Source organism: Colias philodice, chromosome 10 (genome assembly GCF_061535455.1).
Source record: "Colias philodice isolate Cphi_HAF_F1 chromosome 10, ilColPhil1 Martin Lab GWU primary, whole genome shotgun sequence".
NCBI lineage: Eukaryota > Metazoa > Arthropoda > Insecta > Lepidoptera > Pieridae > Colias > Colias philodice.
Genome location: NC_143095.1, coordinates 8,551,367 through 8,574,055, shown reverse-complemented (window position 1 = coordinate 8,574,055; position 22,689 = coordinate 8,551,367). Strand labels below are relative to the sequence as shown.

At 31.3% G+C, this 22,689-nt stretch overlaps 2 protein-coding genes and 1 long non-coding RNA gene across 3 annotated transcripts in view; all 3 read right to left on the bottom strand.

The window, feature by feature from the left end:
* Positions 1-22,689, bottom strand: part of LOC149485333 (uncharacterized) — a 316,030-nt gene that overhangs the window by 188,974 nt on the left and 104,367 nt on the right. The window lies entirely within an intron of this gene.
* On the bottom strand, positions 3,416-7,412 carry LOC149485339 (pfs47 receptor-like). The gene is made up of 5 exons (XM_089700128.1): positions 7,256-7,412; positions 6,095-6,220; positions 4,943-5,157; positions 4,539-4,688; positions 3,416-3,546 (listed from the first exon to the last, which is right to left on the bottom strand). Exons 1-5 carry the CDS (start codon positions 7,263-7,265, stop codon positions 3,460-3,462), a joined length of 588 nt encoding a protein of 195 aa, XP_089556254.1. The 5' UTR covers positions 7,266-7,412; the 3' UTR covers positions 3,416-3,459.
* LOC149485338 (myrosinase 1-like) lies at positions 13,313-20,709 on the bottom strand. Its single transcript, XM_089700127.1, has 6 exons — positions 20,330-20,709; positions 20,111-20,241; positions 19,368-20,032; positions 18,800-19,102; positions 13,969-14,207; positions 13,313-13,607 (listed from the first exon to the last, which is right to left on the bottom strand). Exons 1-6 carry the CDS (start codon positions 20,350-20,352, stop codon positions 13,445-13,447), a joined length of 1,524 nt encoding a protein of 507 aa, XP_089556253.1. The 5' UTR covers positions 20,353-20,709; the 3' UTR covers positions 13,313-13,444.

The following is a 22,689-nucleotide window of genomic DNA, read 5'->3' as shown; positions in this document are numbered from 1 at the left end:
TGTACTATTTCATAATTTTTCCGAAAATTAATCACCTTTATGTACAGGGTACTCGATAGAGATTGCCTTTAGCTGTTAAAACCGCCATCTTTGCACAAATTCAGTTGGAATTTTAATGAATCTGTTTTGTCTTTTTGTGTAGTATAAATAAATAAGCTACCTATTTACCTTACACGATTAATTTTTTTCCAGCAATGAGTCAGCAACCTAGTCGAGTTGGCAGATAATAAAAAAAAGCATCATTGAACTTTTTGATTCTTATCATGCCTGTGTAATAAGACATAATATGCTTATTTGATTCCTCGGTCGATTGGTGTAGATAATGTGCTGATGAAAAGAAAGAAATTACACAAAACTTTTACAGTCTCAGAACTTCCGACTTTTTTATACAAACCCGAGGTTAGTCACTAAGCTACAACTGCTTTGTATGAATAATAATGTTTTCATAATTAATGAGAATACTCGTAGCAAAGATACTCCACCTACGAGACACTCACTTGACAGTCTAATTAGCTCAAGACTACGAAACAGAAGGTACTTAATATATTCTTAAATGCACCCTACACTTTCTAATTAATGTTAAAGTTAATTGAAGCCTTTGAAAAACCAATTTTAAAAGTAACGCTCGCTTTATTCTATTCTAATATTATGCTTTATGCAGACTTTAACAACTTTATGAATAGTAGATCTGTTCTTAACAATCTATCATCTGTTTGGAATGTTGATTCTGCAATGAATTCTTGCAATTTGTCTAGAAAAGTCTTTTAAACATTTGAATAAATGATTTTCAATGCTATCTCACATCATATAATGTTTTATTTGTTTGATTTATACACAGGATTTAAGGAATAAAAGTGAGGGCGTGTATATACCCAAAATTAATTATAGTAGTTAGCATGAATTTATATATTTTTAACGAATTTATATTGTTATTAAGTACTTAATAAAAATAAAAATAAAAATTGTTTTGTATAGAAGATTTTTAATGTGATAGTTTATTTTCTTAGCATAAGGATTAAAATGTATCACTGGAAGATACTTGTTCCCACGACACAGGGAATCCTAGTGTGGGAGCAAGGGTTTTCAATTTCTATGCATCTTATATTTTTTGGAAATAAAGTTTTGGAAATAAAACCCTCCTATCAATAATTAACGATAATATATTATCATTTAATACTTACGATTGTAACAAAAAAACTATTTCAAAACCACTTCGTAAATGTTTGATTGAATTCTTTAACATCTTTTGTTTGTACATATTTTTTTCTATTATATTATGTGATTAACAAAACAACGTGCTCACAATTCTTTAGTCCCATGGCCCTCGAAGGTTCCGACTATTGCCATTCTCTAGTACAGTCTACATAGTAATTAATATAATATTAAAGTCATGTTAAAGTATATATTTTTTAAGGAATATGTAATTTCTCTACCATTTTGTCTATTAGGTATCTAGATAAATAATTACTTTGTGTATTCAAAAATTTTACTGTCCTCAATTATGTATTATAAATTTTGAAATTCATAAGAGAAAACGCTCTGTTCGGAATGTGAAGGTAAAGTTTCTAAGTAAAATACGGAAAGGCCGTTGTAAGAGAGATTGAAAAACTTCTGCCTGTCAAGGCTAGAAAGAAAGGTTCAGTACTTTAAGAAAGAAGCCTTTTTCAAGTTCCAGTTAAAATTGCAAAGACACGCTAAATAATAAACGACTTTTTTTAAAAATTAGTATTATAAATATAATACTCATTTTAAAAAAAAGTCGTTTTACACCACTTATAACTAGATAGGAATAGATTTTATGACCAAGTTCCTCTCAAGCGGTAATTAGTAAAATGCATCAAAGTATAGTATTATGAAGCCTCGTGAACGTCAGCTGGAGCTCGGTTGGGGGGAAGAGCGGTTGTAGCCTCCCGTATCAGCTGACGGTTTTTCCACCAAGATACAGCCAGCTGACCTATATATTTATCCACAGTTACATATAAGCTATCATCAGGTAAATTTTTGTTTGAGAGGAAATCACGGAAAATAAATTTTTTTCTTTCATGTTCGAGACACCAGCTGACTTATAATACACCATGTTGTAACCAGCTGATTATTTTTTTTCGTTGAGATATTGGGTTAGCTACAATTTGACAAATTTTTAGCTGAGAGGAAATGAATGAATGAATGTATTTTTTTTCCTACGTGCGTGGGAGGCTACAACCGCTCACCCCCCCAACCGAGCGCCAGCTGACGTTCACGAGGCTTTATAATACTATACTCTGAGGCGTCTGACGAATTATCTCTTGAGAGGAAATAATTAACCAAATTTGCACCTGGCTCCCGTACCAAAACAATTTTATGACATTGAAGAATTTATGACTTTGAAGTAGTGTAAACTGCCCCCCTAGTCAAGTGGCTTTCTGTTAGCGTAGCGTTCAATAGAATAGACTACGAATGTATGAGATTGACGTAGGCTGTAGATAACGTTTATCTACAGCCTACGTCAATCTCATACATTGAATTGTGTGTGATAAGTGTGTGATATAATCGTGTAAATCGTAGTGCGTTCGCGTAATTGTGAAAATTGAATTGTGTGTACATTTAAATAATTAGACTAATCAACTTTCTTTTTTAATATTTGCACACCCAATGAATGGGTAGAATGTATTAGCCACATAATATTGTAATTAAAACATCTATAATTTGAATTTGAATTTTGAATTTAAAAGCTAAGCTATACATTAAATTTTAAAAGCTATATGATTCATATTTTTTAAAGGATTTGTAAACGATTAAGATTCTCAAACCGTCTTGACCGTAAAATGGAACTGCCAAAGGAATTCGCAGTAACATCGGCCGCGGCATCGCGATCTCAAATTCCAATGGAAACTAATACTTCGGTTTCTGTCTCGAGGGAGATAGATATTTAATATGCAATCAGAACCAAGCATATTGGGGACTTCATACGGAAACTGTAATAATAAGCTCTCTTTGATGAGCTTCTACGATATTTTCTCAAAATACTTGATGAAATATAATATAGGGTTGAGAGAACACATTATATGAATTATGAATTTGCTACTGATTACGCTTTCTACATATATCCAGCTAAGGAAATAATATTTGATTAATGTTTCACCACGGATCTGACTCCTCATTCAATTTAAAGTTATATGATACTAGCTTTCCGGCGGCGGCTCTGCCCGCGGTTTCAAAGAAAAACTCGCATAGTTACCGTTCCTGTGGAATTTCCGGGATAAAACCTATCCTATATTACTCGTGGATAATGTAGCTTTCGAATGGTGAAAGAATTTTTAAAATCGGTCCAGTAGTTTATGAGCCTATTCATTACAATCAAACAAACAAAGTTTTCCTCTTTATAATATTAGTGTAGATAAAAAATGATATATATTAAAAACAAAGAAAGTTATTCAAAGTAAATGATAATGTATTAAAAATAAATGTAAACAAAGTTTTTTAAACTTCACAAAGAATTTCGTAACGCTTGTACGCGACCTCTGACCCTCCGAATGAGATGTAACAACATTTGTGGCTAGGGTGTACCTGAAATGAAATAGATTGATTCAGAATTAATAAATTTGTCAGTAGATACTACATTCCCTTAGCAGCAAGGAACATTATTATCGAGGAACAATTTTCTATAGAATTCTTCTCAAACCATTAAATAATTAATGGCTCTATTTTTCGTTGGAAAAATGGCAAATCTTAACAGCATTTACTTATATTTTTACATACGAAAATTAAATCACAAAGTAGGCGGTTTAAGGAAACTCACAAAAATGTTGAAATCTCTAAAAAGAAAATTTTATTAACAAATTTTTGTTAATAAAATTTTCTTTATTTATACTAAGTATATTTTACTATCAATATATTTAATACTACCTATCTTTATGTATATTAAGTAATTCTACTTAAAACGGTTGTTTACAAAAAGACCTCATGCTGAGGCTCACAAGAAGGCAGCAGTCTTACTGAGAAAAGTATCTTTGAAATGAATAAATTATACAGAAAAAATATTTGTTTATGTATCCTTCAAAGTCATATACTTGTGCTGTTGTGAACATAATTAACAACCCGTGTAACCAAAACCAATAGAAAGTTTGTGTCTAATAAAACATATAGGTACCTTTATTACGAACACGAGTATTATATCAATTGATATAGCAAATTTTGATTACATTCAATATAATATGTCTTGTTATAACAAGTAATGACGTCAATCTTGTATACATTGAAAGCGACTAAAGAATTCGTCGATTTAGCCCGCGATTTATCATGTTAGATACAAAATATCTTATCATAACACAATGAGTAATGGTAATTATTTATAGTGTTTAAAATTTTTGTACACGTTCGTGTTCGTATATGTCTGTGAGTTCCGAAACCAATTTATATAAAAGTTTTAGATGCAGTTTTCCTTGGAATATAATATTTTGAGTAATTAGTTTCTGATGGAAATTCATCATGTCTTACATCTAAATCCAAAAAGCAAAATAAAGGACAAAGGTTTTTAAAGTAAGATAAATAACACAAACCTTGCCAGGTGTCATGGATCCTCTATGTTTAACCCTGCCTAAATAAAGGGGCTCTCCTACGTGAGTATTGCCTGCGGGAATGGCGTTTCCTGGGATCTCATCTCTGCTAGTAGGCACCCATTGTACTAAACTTGGGTCTGTGCAAAGAATCTGTAAATTAAACAAAGTTTTCATTAAAAACTAAAGTTCATTAAAAATAATCTGCAAGGTGTAATTTGCATCATAGGTACTATAGAAAACAAACATCGTTTCAAAAGTTCAATAGAAACTTCATTAGTTTGAAAAAAATTGTATCTACAGCTTAGGCCTTCTCTTTCTTTGATTTCGTCTATAAGTATAGATACGTTCAATTTATTAAGATATTTTTATCGATGTTATTCCAAATAGTAATCCTGCCAAATTACCTCAAACTCTTGAACAGCCACTTCCTTTCCAGCGAGTGGTATAAACGCAGCGCCGTGTGTCACAGCCAGTTTTCCTGGTATGAGACCAGCATCGTGATGAACACGGATGGCCCATAGAGGACTGTTATCCCAACCTTCCTTACCGGCCACGAAGGCACGGCCCATCAAGGAATATGCTGTTGACCGAGTTGCTGGCACCCAATCTATTGGAGGAGCTGAAAGTTTACGTAGTTAGATATTATACATGAGTTGATTGATTTTATTCAATAAACAATATTTGCCTTAATATTGAGATGGTAATTTTATTTTAATACAAATGTTGGTAAAATAATTTAAGTTAAATTTTTTCAACCTTTACGTTTTGAATATTGATTAACATTTCTTTAAAATAGATGAACAACTACTCGTTGCGAAATTAGTTTTTGTGGTCTTGTAAATATAGAAAGCTTTTCTGTTCCCGGATAAAAAATAAAATTCGATAACATGAATATGTCACATAACATATTGCAACGTTATCACTGTGTGACATCATGTTAATTAAGCCAGTTAACGAGAATATTGTAGCAATAAACTGGGAAACATATGATGTCTCATTTTTGGTCTCGATTAGTTCTTTTAGATAAAGTTATTAGATATCGAATAATAATTGATATCACGTCATACTTATCACTATTTTTCCGGGAACATGACTAAATAAATGATACTTCGAACCATTTCACACGCCCAATAGTGTCAGATACTTTTTCAACTAGTATTTAATTATACCTAACTAGCTTTCCGCCCGCGGCTTCGCTCGCTTTGTATAAAACCTAATAAATGATGAATACTAAAACCTTTCTCGAGAATCGCTCTATCTTTGTAATAAACAGCAACAGAATCCGTTGGGTAGTTTTAAAGATTTAAAAATACTTAGGGCAGGAGAAACAGCGACAGTGACGATATTATACTATGTCGTAATAGCCAATTTCACACTGGAAACATGAGAGAGTTGTTTATATTTAAGTAGATATACTTGCTAACAATTAATGTACATACTATGAAAAGAACGAAGTATTAACCTTGTTTACAAGTATAGGGTTACCTAATCTGTTGTAAATCTGTGATTCCTTTGGCAATAAGATTAGAATTTTGTAGTATATTATAGGCACCTACCGTCAACAATTTCAACAGGGTCTGGCATGATTCCTTCAGGATGCATTGGCGGCATTATGGGAACTGGCTCGAAATCAATATCTGGCATTGGCGGTGGTGGGTAGCCGATGTATGGTCTGTTGTAATCTGTAAGAAAGTACTGTCACATTGAAAATCCCCCTTTTTGAAGTTAATTAAAATTGGTGTAAATTATAGATACATGCCACACAGAATTAATTATCTGTGAAAGTATGTCATTAACTTATCTATACTATTTACGATTATCAACTATCGCCAGAATTTTTAATGTTGCAAATAGAATTGATACCATCTTATATTTATACGAATATGAAAAATAATTATCCAACGACTGTTCAATTTTGACCAAAACAAGTTTTACGGCAAACATAAGCTGACGATGAGAAAATTTTCCCTACGCGTTATTGGATTTCAGTATTTAGAAACTTTATTGTTGTTTCGGCTTTAAATTGAATGCCCTGTGGAATAAAACTCAACACTTTAAAATCGCTGTTTGGTTTTAATCGCGCTACAAAATTCATATTTTGGCAAGGATTATACCTACCGAGGTAGAGACATTAATGTTTTACGGACTCATTCAGTAACTTAGCATAGAACTTTCTGGAACAATGTCTCCAAAGAGATCTCGTTCAATTTACATAAAAGTGTTTTACATAAAGTTTAATGTGATACTATCTTATTTTGGGTTTTGTTTGTACATTTTTAATGTATTAATCATAAAGATTTATTAGATGAAATTGAAATTGAGTTTTCTTCATAGATACAATATTGTACCTATACCTTATAATTTCGAAAAATTTCGTCTACCACTATCACATTCAAACTTCAGAGACTATCTTGTATGATGTTCTTGAATTTTCTATATGACTACGTTTCATGAAAGTCACATCTAACAAAACTCAAATATCCAGAGCATGAGACAAATATAACTGGATACAATCTCGCGGAACATATTGCATTAATAATAATATTTCAATTCGAAGCAGATGAGCAGACGCACACATTTTCAGAATAGTTAGTAATTTTTGTTGTAACACCGATTGTTTTGAAGTCAGTTGTAAGCCAAAACATTTGTAATGTTAAATAGTTATGTAGTTAAATTCATCGTATGAATTTTAAGTAATAAAAAATGAAGAAACTTACCGTACGACATTTTAATAGACTTTGTATCCTCACTCAGATAGGGATATGATACTTAAATACTGTTAAATGTTTCTTATCTAGCAAACGACTCTTCCATGTAGTGTTACACTGATTAATATTTCATATCTCAATCAGTCTGTTTATCATCACCATTTCGGGTTATTACCCGATCTAATCTAATCTATTGATTAGATTAAGTATTATCGAATGTATCCAAAGTATATTTTCACTTTTTTAAACCAAATACATAGTTGAAAGCAATAAATAATGAAATAGTTCAAAAGAATGTTTCTTACGTTCAATTTAAATCTCATTACCATCTCGGTAAAGGAAAACAATTTACCGATTGAAAAGACATAGGAAACATTCAGTTTGTAACATCCTTATTTATACACGTAATAAAAAAATAAAGGCGAGAAATAAAACGCTTTAAATACACGCTTGAGTAAATTAGTCTTATTGGTGGAAATTAATAGGTGAGCGTGTTTCGCATTGCATCGTGAATTGAACTGAAAACTGATGCAATATTGTATATAACATGATTGTACTAGACCACTCAGTATCTTACTGGTTTTGCAATATAAGTAATTTAAGTATATACTTACATGAAGATGATGATCTAATGAAGAAATGGGAGGACTTTTTTTACTGTAGATAGGGAACTAAGGATGCATGTTTCAGTCCTTTGCGATTCGAATGATGAGAAAATGGTAAACGTATGGTACCAACCTACTAACCATATGTTATATTCCATATTCATTTTTTCTTTATTTCCTTAATAAGGCTAAAAATAAAATACGTTTTCTCTTGTATAACCTAGTTTCCACCCACACCTGAAAATTATACGAAGGTTATTGGTGGCGTGTCTGAAGAAATTGAAACTTTTACTAGCATGATTTATCTTCGCTTAGGAAAGTATTCACAAGTTCTATTTTTTCAGTATTTCTTTATACCCATTAGATAAAGAGTAAATTAACATTATACAGGATTTCTCTTATAACCTAAATACGTTTATGATTTAACGGAATTAAATATTATCTGAATACACGAATAACAATGAAAAATTACAAAATGCGTTACCACATACAAATTAAAAAAAAACTCTTATTTTTTAAATTTTCGGTTTTTCGTCAATCAAAAAGCACCCTCATACACCCTTTTTGTATTCGCGATCTACAATCTTTTCATAATTTAACATGAATATTTCTCAATTATTTTCGCAAATTACCGGGATCATTTTCAGAGCTGTCAGGGACAGAACTCCGCAGCTTAAATAATATCGTTGGTTCAATGCTATTATATTGACTGTTTGAGGCCGTGGTTTGATCACGGTTCACTTTCCTATCTACTGATTATTATTATCATTAATGACTGTTTCGAAATACTTAAATAATTACTGGCTGATGATGAAATTAAGCTATTATTATTTTTATTAGCATTTAAGCTATTCCCTAGTATTACACCAGCGAATTTATTTTATAAATTTAGGTAAAGATTTCTGTCAATATTCATTAAAACGTGATTAAAACCAGAATTTAAAAAATACATACGAACTGTGGGCCAAGATAACCTCTTTGTGGAGCCCAGGAACAGATAGAAGACGTCGCGGCAGGCCGTAGAAGAGATGGCGAGATGAACTTCACCAATTTAAAAATGACTGGTTTTCATTAGGACAAGACCGCGATTCATGGAGGCGACTTGGAGAGGCCTTTGCTCAGCATTGGGACACGACAGGCTGATACAATACCTACAGCAATATAGAAAATGATTATTGGATTTAGAGATTATTTGTGAAAAAATGCTCTCGCGGGATAATAACGTGAACTTGAATTTAGCGGATCCACACGAAAAGTATATTTTTAGTAAATCTGGAGAATATGGTTTAGGTAATCTATTTAAAACGATAAACAATATTATATTATGTAAATTATTAACCGTCTACTCCGCTGTGGAAATCACCCTGGGATATTTGCAATTGAACAATTACTAGTGTTTCACCTACAAGTAACAAGAGGACAGCAAAGCAAGACTGCGGTAAGCGACCAACCACAAACAGTTACCTCCGGCTAAACAAACTCCTCATATATCACTTCAGTACTAGCTCTTACGTTAACAAGCACTCAACTTTGAATTTCAAATGATACACTAATACTACTTTCATCAATTTTTAAGAAAGACAGTTGATTATTAAATTAAATATTACATATTTTATAGTTTTATGTCTAATTGCATTTAAATTTTATGTATACCTTGCAACACGCTTTTCCAGGAATAAATGTTACCTACTGTGTACATTTAAGATTGATGAAATGCATAGTTAAATGAATAAAGAAAAAATAAGTAATGTTTTATTTTCAAGTCTAAAGATTTGAAAATAAAACATCATTTAGTTTCGTCCTTTACATAATTATAAATAACTAGCTGTATCCCGCGGTTTCACCCGCATTGCTCCGCTCCTGTTGGTCTTAGCGTGATGATAATATGTATATGTCCTATAGCCTTCCTCGATAAAAGGGGTATCCAACACCGAAAGAATTTTTGAAATCGAACCAGTAGTTCTTGAGATTAGCGCGTTCAAACAAACAAACAAACAAACTCTTCTGCTTTATAATATTAGTATAGATTATGTAAAGGACGAAACTGTAGATATCTTTTTAATGACGCCATGTTTTTAAAAACCACTCACGTAAGCGTTCAGACTTATGTATACAAAATAAAAATATAAGAAACGATATTCAATAACACTATTTCAATAAATGTGCAAATTTTCTTTAATTTCCATATGTTTTATTATGTTATTTACGTAACTCATACGAATACGTGATTATCAAAACATCGAATAAATCATTTTATAGCCAATATATTAATTTATTTAACTCGTTACCTAGCTTCATGGATATTTAACATGATCTAGATAGGTTTTAGGGCGGAACAGTCAATTATTTACTAAACCAATGAAAATTGCATTCGTGCATTTTAAATGTAATGCATGATTGAATTGAATATTGCACGCCTCATAAGCGAAGCGTTGAGGTGGGTACTACTGTCACATCGCGCAAAACATCTGATTTTTCGAACTTAAAATGTCTTTATGTATCATATATTGCACTTGTAAGATAATACACACACACACACATATTAAGAAAAAACACTATTTTTAACATTCATGATATTTTTGATGTCATTTTTGTTATTTAAACTAGTTAAAAAACAGTTTAAAAAAGTTCTGTCTTGGACGTCCGTGTGTCTGTATGTGCGGAGGATTTTCTTGTTAACACGATAGCGACCGAAATACTTTACTAATCGAGTCTTTTTTTTTCTCTTACTATGCTCAGGAAAAGAACCCTTTCATTTTTCAGGGTCTGATTCGATGTGGTTTAATTGTTATTAAATAAACAAAAATAATAATTAATAAATAATTATTTACAAATAAATTATCATTTCATTTCATTTAAAATTATGAGGCGTGCACTTTTGGATTTTCCAAACTATATTTTGTGGTTTATACTATCATTTATTTATTAAGCTAACTTTTTAATAATAATATACAAATATCACAATGCAACAGATATTATTACTTTCATATTGATAGTTTGCTGGTGACTAGTTATATTGGCAAAATCGATTAGTGCGATGCGATCCGATCCCATACCCACTTTAAACAACATCTTCAAATACCAAAGTAAATGAAGATTATTTATAAAAGTTTGTTAATTACCTACTCTTGAATGTAATATGTAATGAAGTATTCAGGTCAGAAGACTTCGGCATTCACGCTAGCTTACCGTCTTACTACAGACCATAAAACTTTAGATATTCATCGAACACCTCCGTAGAAGAAAATTCCTCTTAGAGGGCTTATTTCAAACCACGAAAGGTTTATTTTCAGGTTCACTCAAATGTAACTTAATTAATTTCACATTGTGAGAAAATATACGATAATACCTAGGTAATTAATTTATTAAATTCTAGATATTCAATAGTTCTTTTTTTATTAAACTGTTTCAATGTCGAGTTGGCCGGTAAATAAATATCGTAGGATACATTGTACAAAGTACGGTCTTAAAAATATTTGAGGAAATGTGTATAAAATAATTTATTTCACACATATCCGTGCGATTTTAGGAATTACATACATTTCCTAGAAATTTATTACAATGACGGATTATATACATTTCCGTTAACATATATTATATATAGATAATTAATGATTGAAGCATTTGGTGTACCAAATTGTATACAATTAGTTTATGTACTTTGCCTAAGAAGTGCATTTTCCCCGTGAAAAATATTTATAGTATGAAGATCAATATGAAACTTTTTGATATTATCTAGAAGGTTGCCTGCTATAATATTTTCAAATTTTATATAAGGAAAATAGTGGATGGCAAGGCGAGGTTTGTCTTTTTATACATGAGTAATAAAACTTTTCTCCCTTCATAAAGTGTCAGTAAAGTATCAGCTTAGGTTTATTTTTAACCGACCTTCGTGGTATGAATGATCAACATTCAGCGTAACTACTCAATTATTTATTAATGCTTCTTTCATTTTGTCATTCTTACGATAACATGATAATTACTAAATGCGTTTTAAAATGTTTAATGCTTAGCTGTTTAAATAAAATTATATACAAAAAAAATATTTAGTACAATATTCGAAATTTCTTCCTGTGCTTTTTAATAGTGATGTTATAACACTCGATGCTCGCTTCTTGAAAATATTGAGTTCTTATATTGCCCACCTTGAATGAAACTATCTTTAAAAGAACATATTAAATGCTCGTATACGATTTTCTCTAATCTTTTCCTGTACTTTTGCCATTTTCTTTCTATTTCCTTTTGTATCGTAAGTGGTTCATAAAAAGGAAGGTGAAATGTAAGAAATGAATAGATATTATATTATGTATTACAATTTTTAATGTTCGCATTACATAGATATTTGATATCCAAATAACAAAACACTATATTTACGTCTCCTACGTCTATAAGGAAAACGTGCTACATAAAGTACGGAAAACGAAAGTAAGTAGATTTACCAAAAACTTTTCTCAGCACTATTATAGATATAAGTTGTATACGTAGTATATTATTATTAGTCTGTGATATAAGCAATTGTCCTGAGAGCAATGCGGTCGAAATTTTTATATATTTTAAACTATAGCAATTATTAATCAGTGGAAAGTATTAAATTGTTGCAATTTATGAACGAGCTGTAATAACAGACAATTGCATGGCACTACTGGACGTTTCAATGACTCAGGTAACTGTAATGTGCTAATTTTATCATATCACTAGCGGCCCGCCCCGGCTTCGTCCGTGGTACATATGAAAATTGAAAAATAGATGTTGGCCGATTCTCAGACTTACCCGATATGCACAGAAAATTTTATGAGAATCGGTCCACCCGTTTCGGAGGAGTATGCAGACTAACATTGTGACACGAGAATTTTATATATATTATAAGATTTTTCACACAGTGACAAACCATCACAATAAAAATAAAATGGTCACAGATTTCACACTGCAATTATGGAACCTATTCTATAAACAATCATATTATGTATAATAGTTTGAAATACTTATAAGAATGTAAAAAATGATAAAGTGGTGTAAATTTCTAGTAAAACGTTACATCGATTTCAAGAATTAGAAAAAAAAAATGTTTAGGTATTTTGTTTATTGTAGATATGATTAAAATAATTTCTAGTAGTTTAGAACTTCGATGGCTTCTACGATAATCTGCTATATCTACCCAGCACACACAACACACCACAACATTGGTCAGAATAATATAATCATTTTATTGTAAAAACACAGTTTTTATGTGCCTGAATTAGAATATGTGATTCTGTATCTTCGTCCCAGTAAAAGTCACAAAAATAAATATTATATTAAAATAAAATGGGTTTGCTGTTTCAAATAATGGCTTTTCCGGATTATATACTCATGCTTATTTATTATTAAGTATGATGTATTATTTGTAAATGGCAGCGTGGGCTGACTTCAGAGACTGAGGCGCAATTTGTATGATGAGTAGGGAAAGCATAAATAAAACAACTTATGACAATGAAACAATTTTGTCTATTTCAATCCTATTTTATGCTATATTTGTAAGGCTCAGTTATAAGGTAAAATTTAATCTCTTCGCTCGATATACTTTTTATATGTAATAAATACATATTAATAGGTATTAGTGTCCTTCGTCTATTGATATTGGCATAGACAAATCGGGTTCGTAACATATGTCTAGTGTTCCCGTACGAACAATTTCTTTGTACACGTAGGCAGATTTTCTCGCTGTTCGTATCCGATCCGAAGAATTGTAATCAACTTCATATAGGCCGAAACGTTCCCTAAAAATGTTAAAACCATTAAAAGTTTGAAATGTCTGTATTGGTTTGGAAAAAGTACAAATCATTATTCAGAAAAGACAATTCATTTCAGCCTCGAAAATGTTTGAAAAACACAAGGAACATGAACGGAATATCCCAAGACAATAATTAATCAAATCAGCCGCAACTCGATGGGTTTACTATAATCCCATGATCCTTCTTCTTTCTTTTCCCAAAATTGTCAAGTTTCGTTAGAGTTAAGAATTAGAAATTAGTTCTTCGTAAATACAAAACACAGAAGATAAAAAGCCTTTTATAAGTTCTTCGTCACTTATACCCATAGAATATATGCATCATAATATTTAGAATCAGAAATACATACGTATAACCCATTTTCCATTCAAAATTATCCATCAAACTCCATGCAGTGTAGGCTCGAATATCAGACCCTTCATCTATAGCATCCAACATGGCAGATAAATAACCTCTATAGTATGTAACACGATCATCATCCACCAGACCAGCCTTTGTTGAGAAACCATTCTCAGTTATGTATATAGGTGGGTTTCCATATTCTTCCCGAATCGTTGTTAGCAAGTTATAAAATCCCCATGGAACGTCCTAGAATAAACTGAGTGTTAGGAACTTTAATAGATTAAAAACATTTTTGGCACCAAAATTATGATTTGGAATATACATTATACAATCCAATCTGTTGATATCTAGTACTTATATTAGATACTATTACAACATAAGATTAATTATTATTGGCCTGCTTAATTTTGTAACTTTGAGTTAATTCTTGTGCCTTGTTTTGATTAAATCTTTCTTAACCTCCTACGGCTACGAATTATCGTATCTTATGGTACGAGCTTCTTAAGATTTTAAGTCTACTGAATTATTCCATCGTGGTAGGTATATAAGGACTGATAGATATTTAAAGTAAATGGTAACAAAAATAATTTAAATTTAAGGGCGCGTATAAAGTCAAATCACCAATCAACTTTTAGTTGATACGTGTAATATTCAAGACCAAATATAAAAAATAAAATATATGTAAAACTTGATGATATTTTCGATTATATTGTCAGATCAAAAACATAAAATATTGAAATTGACTCGATAGAAAAAATTCACGAAGTTACCTCTAAATTTCACACTTTTACGTTTTTTACTGGACATGGTAATACTTATTATGATTTTTTTTTCATAAACAATTATATTAAAACATTTGCAATATATTTGTCAGAGCATTTTGTGTAATTACTTTTAGTTTTGGTTTAATCACGATAAAACACTTTTGGCGCTTACTATATTTTTAATTACGCAAGAAATCATCTTCCATCGCACGTTCCGGGAGCTAAAAACATAATTCTATTTCATACATCAGACGCTATCGCTCCGTTGAGACGAGTAGACCACGCTAAAATTGCTGCGCCGTGTTTTATAATTACGCCGAATATTGATTTGTTGAAAATGGTAAACAACAAAATGAAAAGACTTAAGAAACGAGAACTAAAGAAGATTCAAATTGAAAAGATAACTAAATGTCGAAGGTAATAATGTATATAATGTATAATATAATAGTATTGTTATAATATTAATAAATAATAATTATAATATAAAAAGATAAGTCTTGATTTACCTATTTGAGAAAGTTTAGTTAGGTAAATAAAATTCATAGTGGTACCTAATTCTTACAGTCGCGGTGCAATCAATCAAGTCAAGAAAGATTTATATTATTATTATTACTATAGGCAGATCCTATGTTCGCTCCAGTAAATAATAATATCAATAATATGTAAACCGGTTGTGAATAGTACATATATATTATATTTACAATCTGTATTAGATAATCATACATAACATCTATACATAGGTATAACAAATTCGTACGAAAGTCAAAATTGTACTTACATTGAATAGGTATTTTTTTATAATATACATATGTATATGTATATATATAATATATTCATAATCTGTATTACATAGTAATATGTAGTACATATCTATACATAAATATAGTTTTTAGAATTTTTGTATGTGTGTCTGTATGTAGGTATGTCTGGGCTCTAATTTTGGTGCAGATATAGCTTGAGACCTGAGAAAGGTCATAGGATGAGTTTTATCCCGTAAATAAAAAAAACTGTCTGTGTTTGTCTGTTTGTTTGTACACGCTAATCTCCGGAACTACTGGACGGATTTGAATGAAAGTTATTTTGTTGTGTAGGTACTATTATATTATCCGGGAAATATAAAATAATAATTTATTTTGAAAACTGAAACACCTGATGCAGAACCGCAACAGACCACCTAAACTATAGATTCATTTGAGAAAGTTTATCCAGGCGAGTTTGGATATTATTATTTGTGTAAATTCTGTAAATTCGTTTCCGCGAGTTGAGTATTCATGCGACGATATTTATAGATACCTACATTCATAGTGCAACACACTGCCTTGCCTACAATTTACAAAGACACTTTTTATACTTAGTTATGTAGGTACCTAATTCCTACGGTCGCCTTGCAAATGCAATCAATCAAATTGACCCTGTTTGAAAGTAATTTACTAATTTCACAGAACAATTTTAAATTTGGAAAATGTGGACCCTCACTCTCAACCTGTGTCTACTGACTATTGCCACGCAGAAAAAAATACTCCAGAAAGGTACCTGCTAAAGTTACCAGCTGTCGATAAAATAATACGTAAATTTCGAAGAACTTTGTAATATTTTATAAAGGATAATTTTTATTTTTATTTTTAGAATAATTGCTGAGTCGAAAAATGTCGTACAATCTAATAGTCCATTGAATAAAAAGTTCTAGAGTGCGTGAGTTAGTAACGTAAGATGTTTCTTCGGAAACATGTCAAGAGTCCCTAGGTAATAAACATACTAAAACCCCGGGCCAATAGGAGGAGCCCCGGAGTGGGGGGAGGGGGAAAATGGGTCCATTTTTTCATTTTTCGCTTAAATCTCAAAAACGGTACATGTTAGAGAAAAACTTTCAAGGAAAAGTTGAAAGGCCATAAAATTATCTACAAGTTGTACCTGAATCATTTTTTCCTATATCCTACCGTTTCTGAGTTATACGCAGTAAAACATGATTTTGGCTCAAACAATTTCCACATCAATCGATCAAAAAATATTTCTTTCTTCCAAAAAACTCAAAAGTGCTACTTGTGACCGGTACTGATAGATTGCTCTTAATTAGGTCTATAATTGGTAAAATAAACACATTCCTCCATGGAAGCCTTTAGGAGGAATCGATTGTCAAAATATTATATTATGGTAGTTTGAGTCTTTTTATTTTTTTCTTCCAAAAAACTCATAAGTGCAACTTGTGACCGGTACAGATAGATTGCTCATAATTGGGTCTATCATTGATAAAAATACCAGATTCCACCATGGAGGCCTTTAGGAGGTATTGAATTTTATTAGGGTAGTTACGATACATGAACTTTTTAACTAACTACCCTAATAAAATTCAATTCCCCGTAAACGCCTCCATGGTGGAATCTGGTATTTTTATCAATGATAGACCTAATTATGAGCAATCTATCTGTACCGGTCACAAGTTGCACTTTTGAGCTTTTTGGAAGAAAAAAAATAAAAAGTTCATGTATCGTAACTACCCTGATAAAATTCAATTCCCCGTAAACGCCTCCGTGGTGGAATCTGGTATTTTTAGCAATGATAGACCTAATTATGAGCAATCTATCTGTACCGGTCACAAGTTGCACTTTTGAGTTTTTTGGAAGAAAAAAATAAAAAGATCAAGTTCAGTAACTCAAACTGCCCTAATATAATATTTTGACAATCGATTCCTCCTAAAGGCTTCCATGGAGGAATGTGTTTATTTTACCAATTATAGACCTAATTAAGAGCAATCTATCAGTACTGGTCACAAGTTGCACATTTGAGTTTTTTGGAAGAAAGAAATATTTTTTGATCGATTGATGTTGAAATTGTTTGAGCCAAAATCATGTTTTACTGCGTATAACTCAGAAACGGTAGGATATAGGAAAAAATTATTCAGGTACAACTTGTAGATAATTTTATGGCCTTTCAATTTTTCCTTGAAAGTTTTTCTCTAACATGTACCGTTTTTGAGATTTAAGCGAAAAATGAAAAAAATGGACCCATTTCCCCCCTCCCCCCACTCCGGGGCTCCTCCTAGTGGCCCGGGGTTTTAGTATGTTTATTACCTAGGGACTCTTGACATGTTTCCGAAGAAACATCTTACGTTACTAACTCACGCACTCTAGACCCCCCTTGGAGGGACTCATTCAATGGACTATAACCAAATTAATCAAAATAAAGTTCTGGAGGAATGTGTGTCGTCGACTGCGTATGTTTATTTAAAAATAGTATCTATACTCGCTATTTCGACAGACTTTTTTTACGGATTCGTGCTCTATACTGTTTCCCTAATATTGTTTTTTTTTATATATTACATACAGACAGTTTTTACTTTTTTTATTGTTTTATAATATGTATAGATTATCATTAATAATTATAAACAAATAATAATAAAAAGACATATTACATAATTTGTGATGATTTCAACTTCACTGTTTTATACAATTATTTTAGACAACATACCTACTAACTACCGAAAATACGCGTTGAACGAGCGAAGAATATTGTGTATAATTTAGCGTGCGATGAACTTTACGTACGTTGGATGAGCCGGGTGTATGAGGGTATTGTGAGGGCGCGCGGCATGGCGCGTAATGTGCGGGGCTTAATCGTAGAATTATCTGGCTTTATACGCCTTCTTAAATGTTATTAAAAATGTTCTTAATTCGAGCGAACTTTATCTTATAATGTAACCAAAACGTGAAAGTTCTTACATGTATAAAAAAACTAATAACAATTTTAAAATTGCAATTTTTTTATGGGTTTTTAGTTCACGAGTGATAACATTACAATTAGTTAAAGAAATCATACCTAAATAAGCTATAAAAATATATCGAAAATTGAAATAATATATATGTATCTAGTATCTATTAATCAGTCGGTAAAATCACAAATCATATCTAAATTTGTAACTCGTGTTATAAGAGATTTTAATGCATTGAAATATACCTACCCTTACTAAAACTACGCTCTATAACAAAACAATTTACAAAAAAAAACTTCAAGAACAAAAAAAATTAACCAAAGCTAGATTTAACTTTACAAAGAATATAACAGTGTTGATAAACTTACATCCACCATACCTCTCCCTTGCCTATCATTTACCGACACCATACCAACGCCGAGATCATCCATAAAAGATGGCGCCTCATACATGTGCTTCACAGACTCATTTCTATAAACTAATGTCGTCGAATAGTGATTGAGACCAAGAGCATCAGAGCTGCCTTTCACAAACTTGATTTCTTCTGGGGTGAATTCAATTAATCTACTCCGGAAAAATCCTTGTTGTTTACTTTTATCGGCAATCTTTTTTTTCATGACTTGTGGATAATCGCCAGTATGTGAGAATATTGGATGTATATGCTGAGCCCACTACAACAGAGAATTTGAAATTAGATATTTATAAAGAAACTAGTGGTCCGCCCCGGCTTCGCCCGTGGTACATATTTCGCAATAAAAAGTAGCCTATGTCCTTTCTTGGGTATCAAAATATCTCTATACCAAATTTCATGCAAATTGGTTCAGTAGTTTAGGCGTGATTGAGTAACAGACAGACAGACAGAGTTACTTTCGCATTTATAATATTAGTATGGATGTTAAAGTTTTAAATATATCAAAAAGTTATACAACCCCTTACCGTAAATTGATTACTTTCCCACGCTGCTCCATAGTGCTCTTGACTTTCAGGCTCGTACCAAGAAGCGCTGCAAGTGATAAACACCACGCCTTTATATTTGGACCTATATTCCCTGTCATACATGTGGTAAGCCGTAGCATGCGCCAGTAGCAAGTTCTTCGTACAAATATATTCAGCTACGCCTTTCACATTTAACATCGGCGCCAAATTCGTATCGCCGTATCCTTCATTACAAATTTGGTATGGTTCATTTATTGTTACCCAATATTTAACCCGGTCACCGAATAATTCAAACGCAACTCTGGCAAAATCGGCATACCAATTTATGATATTGGGGTTTGTCCAACCTCCCATCAGTTGGAGTTTTTGTGGCAGTTCCCAATGATATATCGTCACCATCGGTTCGATACCATACTTAAGCATTTCGTTTATTAAATTATTATAATAGTCGACACCGTCTTGATTTATTTTATCTGGAAAGCTCGTTGGAAGAATACGTGTCCAGGAAAGTGAAAAGCGATAGAAATGTACACCTAGCTCTCTCAGCATCTCTACGTCTCTTTTATATAGATGGTAGGAGTCATCAGCGACATCACCATTTGAATGATCTAAAATTTCATACGGCTGTGTGTGCGTTAAGTGATCCCAAATATTTTCCGTTTTTCCTAAAATTTATGTACTTTAATTATTAAAAAATCTGATTATAATAATAATCAATGTTTCAAAAACTATATCTTTCTTACCACTTTTATTCCATGCTCCTTCAGTTTGGTAAGACGAAGTTGCTGTTCCAAATAGAAAGCCCTCAGGAAATGCTCTAACATCACATCCATAGTAATCCTCGGATTGACCATTAATATTATTAACTACAAAGCTACAAAATATGAAGAATTTTATTATAGATTTCAATATTATATCCTGGATGCTAATCCCTATTTAGATAAAAAAAAACGGTTTCTCACATAAAAATAAATACACGTAGCATTCTTCAAATTTTTCCGCGTGTTTAAAAAATAGTTTTTTGTTTATGTTCAGAATCAAAAATATATAAAATCTCTACAAATATGCGATAGAGCGCATAATTGAAAATGTATTTTAATAAAAAAAAACTATTTAACTTCCTTATTCGTTTGATTTAATGCGAGACACCTTCTTTTCACAACAAGACACAAATAACTGATACAAAATAAATAAAACAAAGCTAATTTTCAGTTCAATTTTCACGCTATTTATTGTCCTTAGAGACAAGTAAGGACAAATTGATCGCATGTGCACTTTATATAGTAACAAGTTAATATATTATGTTACAAACATAAATATTATAACCTATAATAGACCAGAGTAAATTAACTTGAAACATAATTAATTTAACGTAGAAACCAATGGTAATAGGTAAAGGTCAAATAACGAGTTTTCTCTATTTCCGGCAAAACAAGTCGTGCTTAAATAAAATCTACACCTCTTCTTTTTGATTTTTTTAATAACCTCAAAATTTATTTGAAAAATCCATTTAATCAACGAAATTTGGCGACAACTTGCCTTTTTATGGCTTATATAGTTATAAACACTGTAATTTTAATCAGTAAGACATATTAATATGTAGTACGCACTTCACACAATATAGTTCTATTAAATTATCAGAGACTTCGCGTGTAAGTATTAGGTATAATATACTATTCTCAAATATTAATATATTCTTAGAACCAGTTCTATTTTGAATATTTCCTTATAAGTTCTCAAAAAAATCATCGCCCGATAACATTTTAAAATTTTTCATCTAATGGTAGTTCTGCAATTTAAATTTGAAAACAGAAAAATATCTAAGTAATTACTTATCTACAATTTTATTAAATTGGTTCACGAACTCACAAGGTTATGCAGTTTTAATTTCAATGCAGCATTCAAGTATTTCTCTTTATATATAATTTTGTTTATTAGATACCTATTAATAATAGCGCCACAATAGCGCCATGTTAATCAATAAAAAAATAATAAATCAACTAAGCTTATCTAATGTTTCAGGTCCCTTAAACTTTTTATACATTTAAAGTACCTATTTTGAAAGAATTTCTCTTTAGAAAAATATTCAAAGCTAAATTGAACATTCAATTATGTCTATTTTTTTTATTTATCCTTTTTCTGGTCCTAAAACCACTCATAATATGGATTCGCCTAAAAACAGATACATATTAACCTATTCTAAGAATAGGTATATATTTTTAGAATGCTACATACCTATAGTAATGTAGATAGAAGAGGTAAATACATTACGGCCTTAATTGCTATCCATCTTAAAGCTGCTCGTAAAGTCTTTTATCCCGCCAACACCTCAGAATTTACGAGAAATCCCCAAATTGAGGTTAACAGTTTATTGTTACTCAGATAAAAATTTATGAATGTTATGATCTAATATTAGAGGCATATAAATATTAAATGTTGACTAAAGTTATTTTATCGCCAAAACAGATTAATAAAACTGAAAAATGCGCTTAAGCTCATGAAATTATGGTCACAAATGACCCATTTTTAATGGACACGTATAAAGTGGGTCAAAATCGGATAGGAGTAGGTAATACATTATACAAACATGCGAGTAACATAGAAACAGCGTGTAAAAAAAGAACTCAGCTATTAAATCTACCGTTTAAAATAGTGAAAAATGGCTTAGCTATGACCGGTCCCTATACCTAGTCCGTAGATAATGGTTTTCAACTAAATACAACAAAGGATTGTACTGGGAAACGTTGACTATAAATTTAGTAATCATACGCCCCCGCAACTAAAATACTACCTTTTGTTTTTTTCAGTACGACTTTATTGCATACAGCCCTGTTTGCGTCCCCAAGGGTTACCTAGGGCTGTCCCCAGGGCGCCAATTAATAGGGATCTTCAAATTATATCATACTCTTGAGATTAAGAAACGATTCCTGTTCCTAAAACGTATATCGGTTGGTTACATTTTTGATAAACAAACATTTTATCAAAAATATTTATAATCATTTTTTTTTCGGTTTAGTTACGCCTTTCAAAATATAAAAAATTAAAGTCATGTCAAAATTTGCGCTTATGTTAAAATACTATGTTATACTTATTTAGGTACCTACATAATACATAATAAAATAATTGTCTATCACATTTTGCAGACCGACGGAACAAACACAAAAATATAAAAATCAGGGATTCCGCTTCGGAGGAATTTCGTTAGAGTTCAAGCACTGTGACAAGATATTTTTATAAACAACATAATAATATTATTATATGCGAATAAAATTTTATTTATTTATTTATAAGAATATTATACAAGATTTTCCTTTAATTTTAA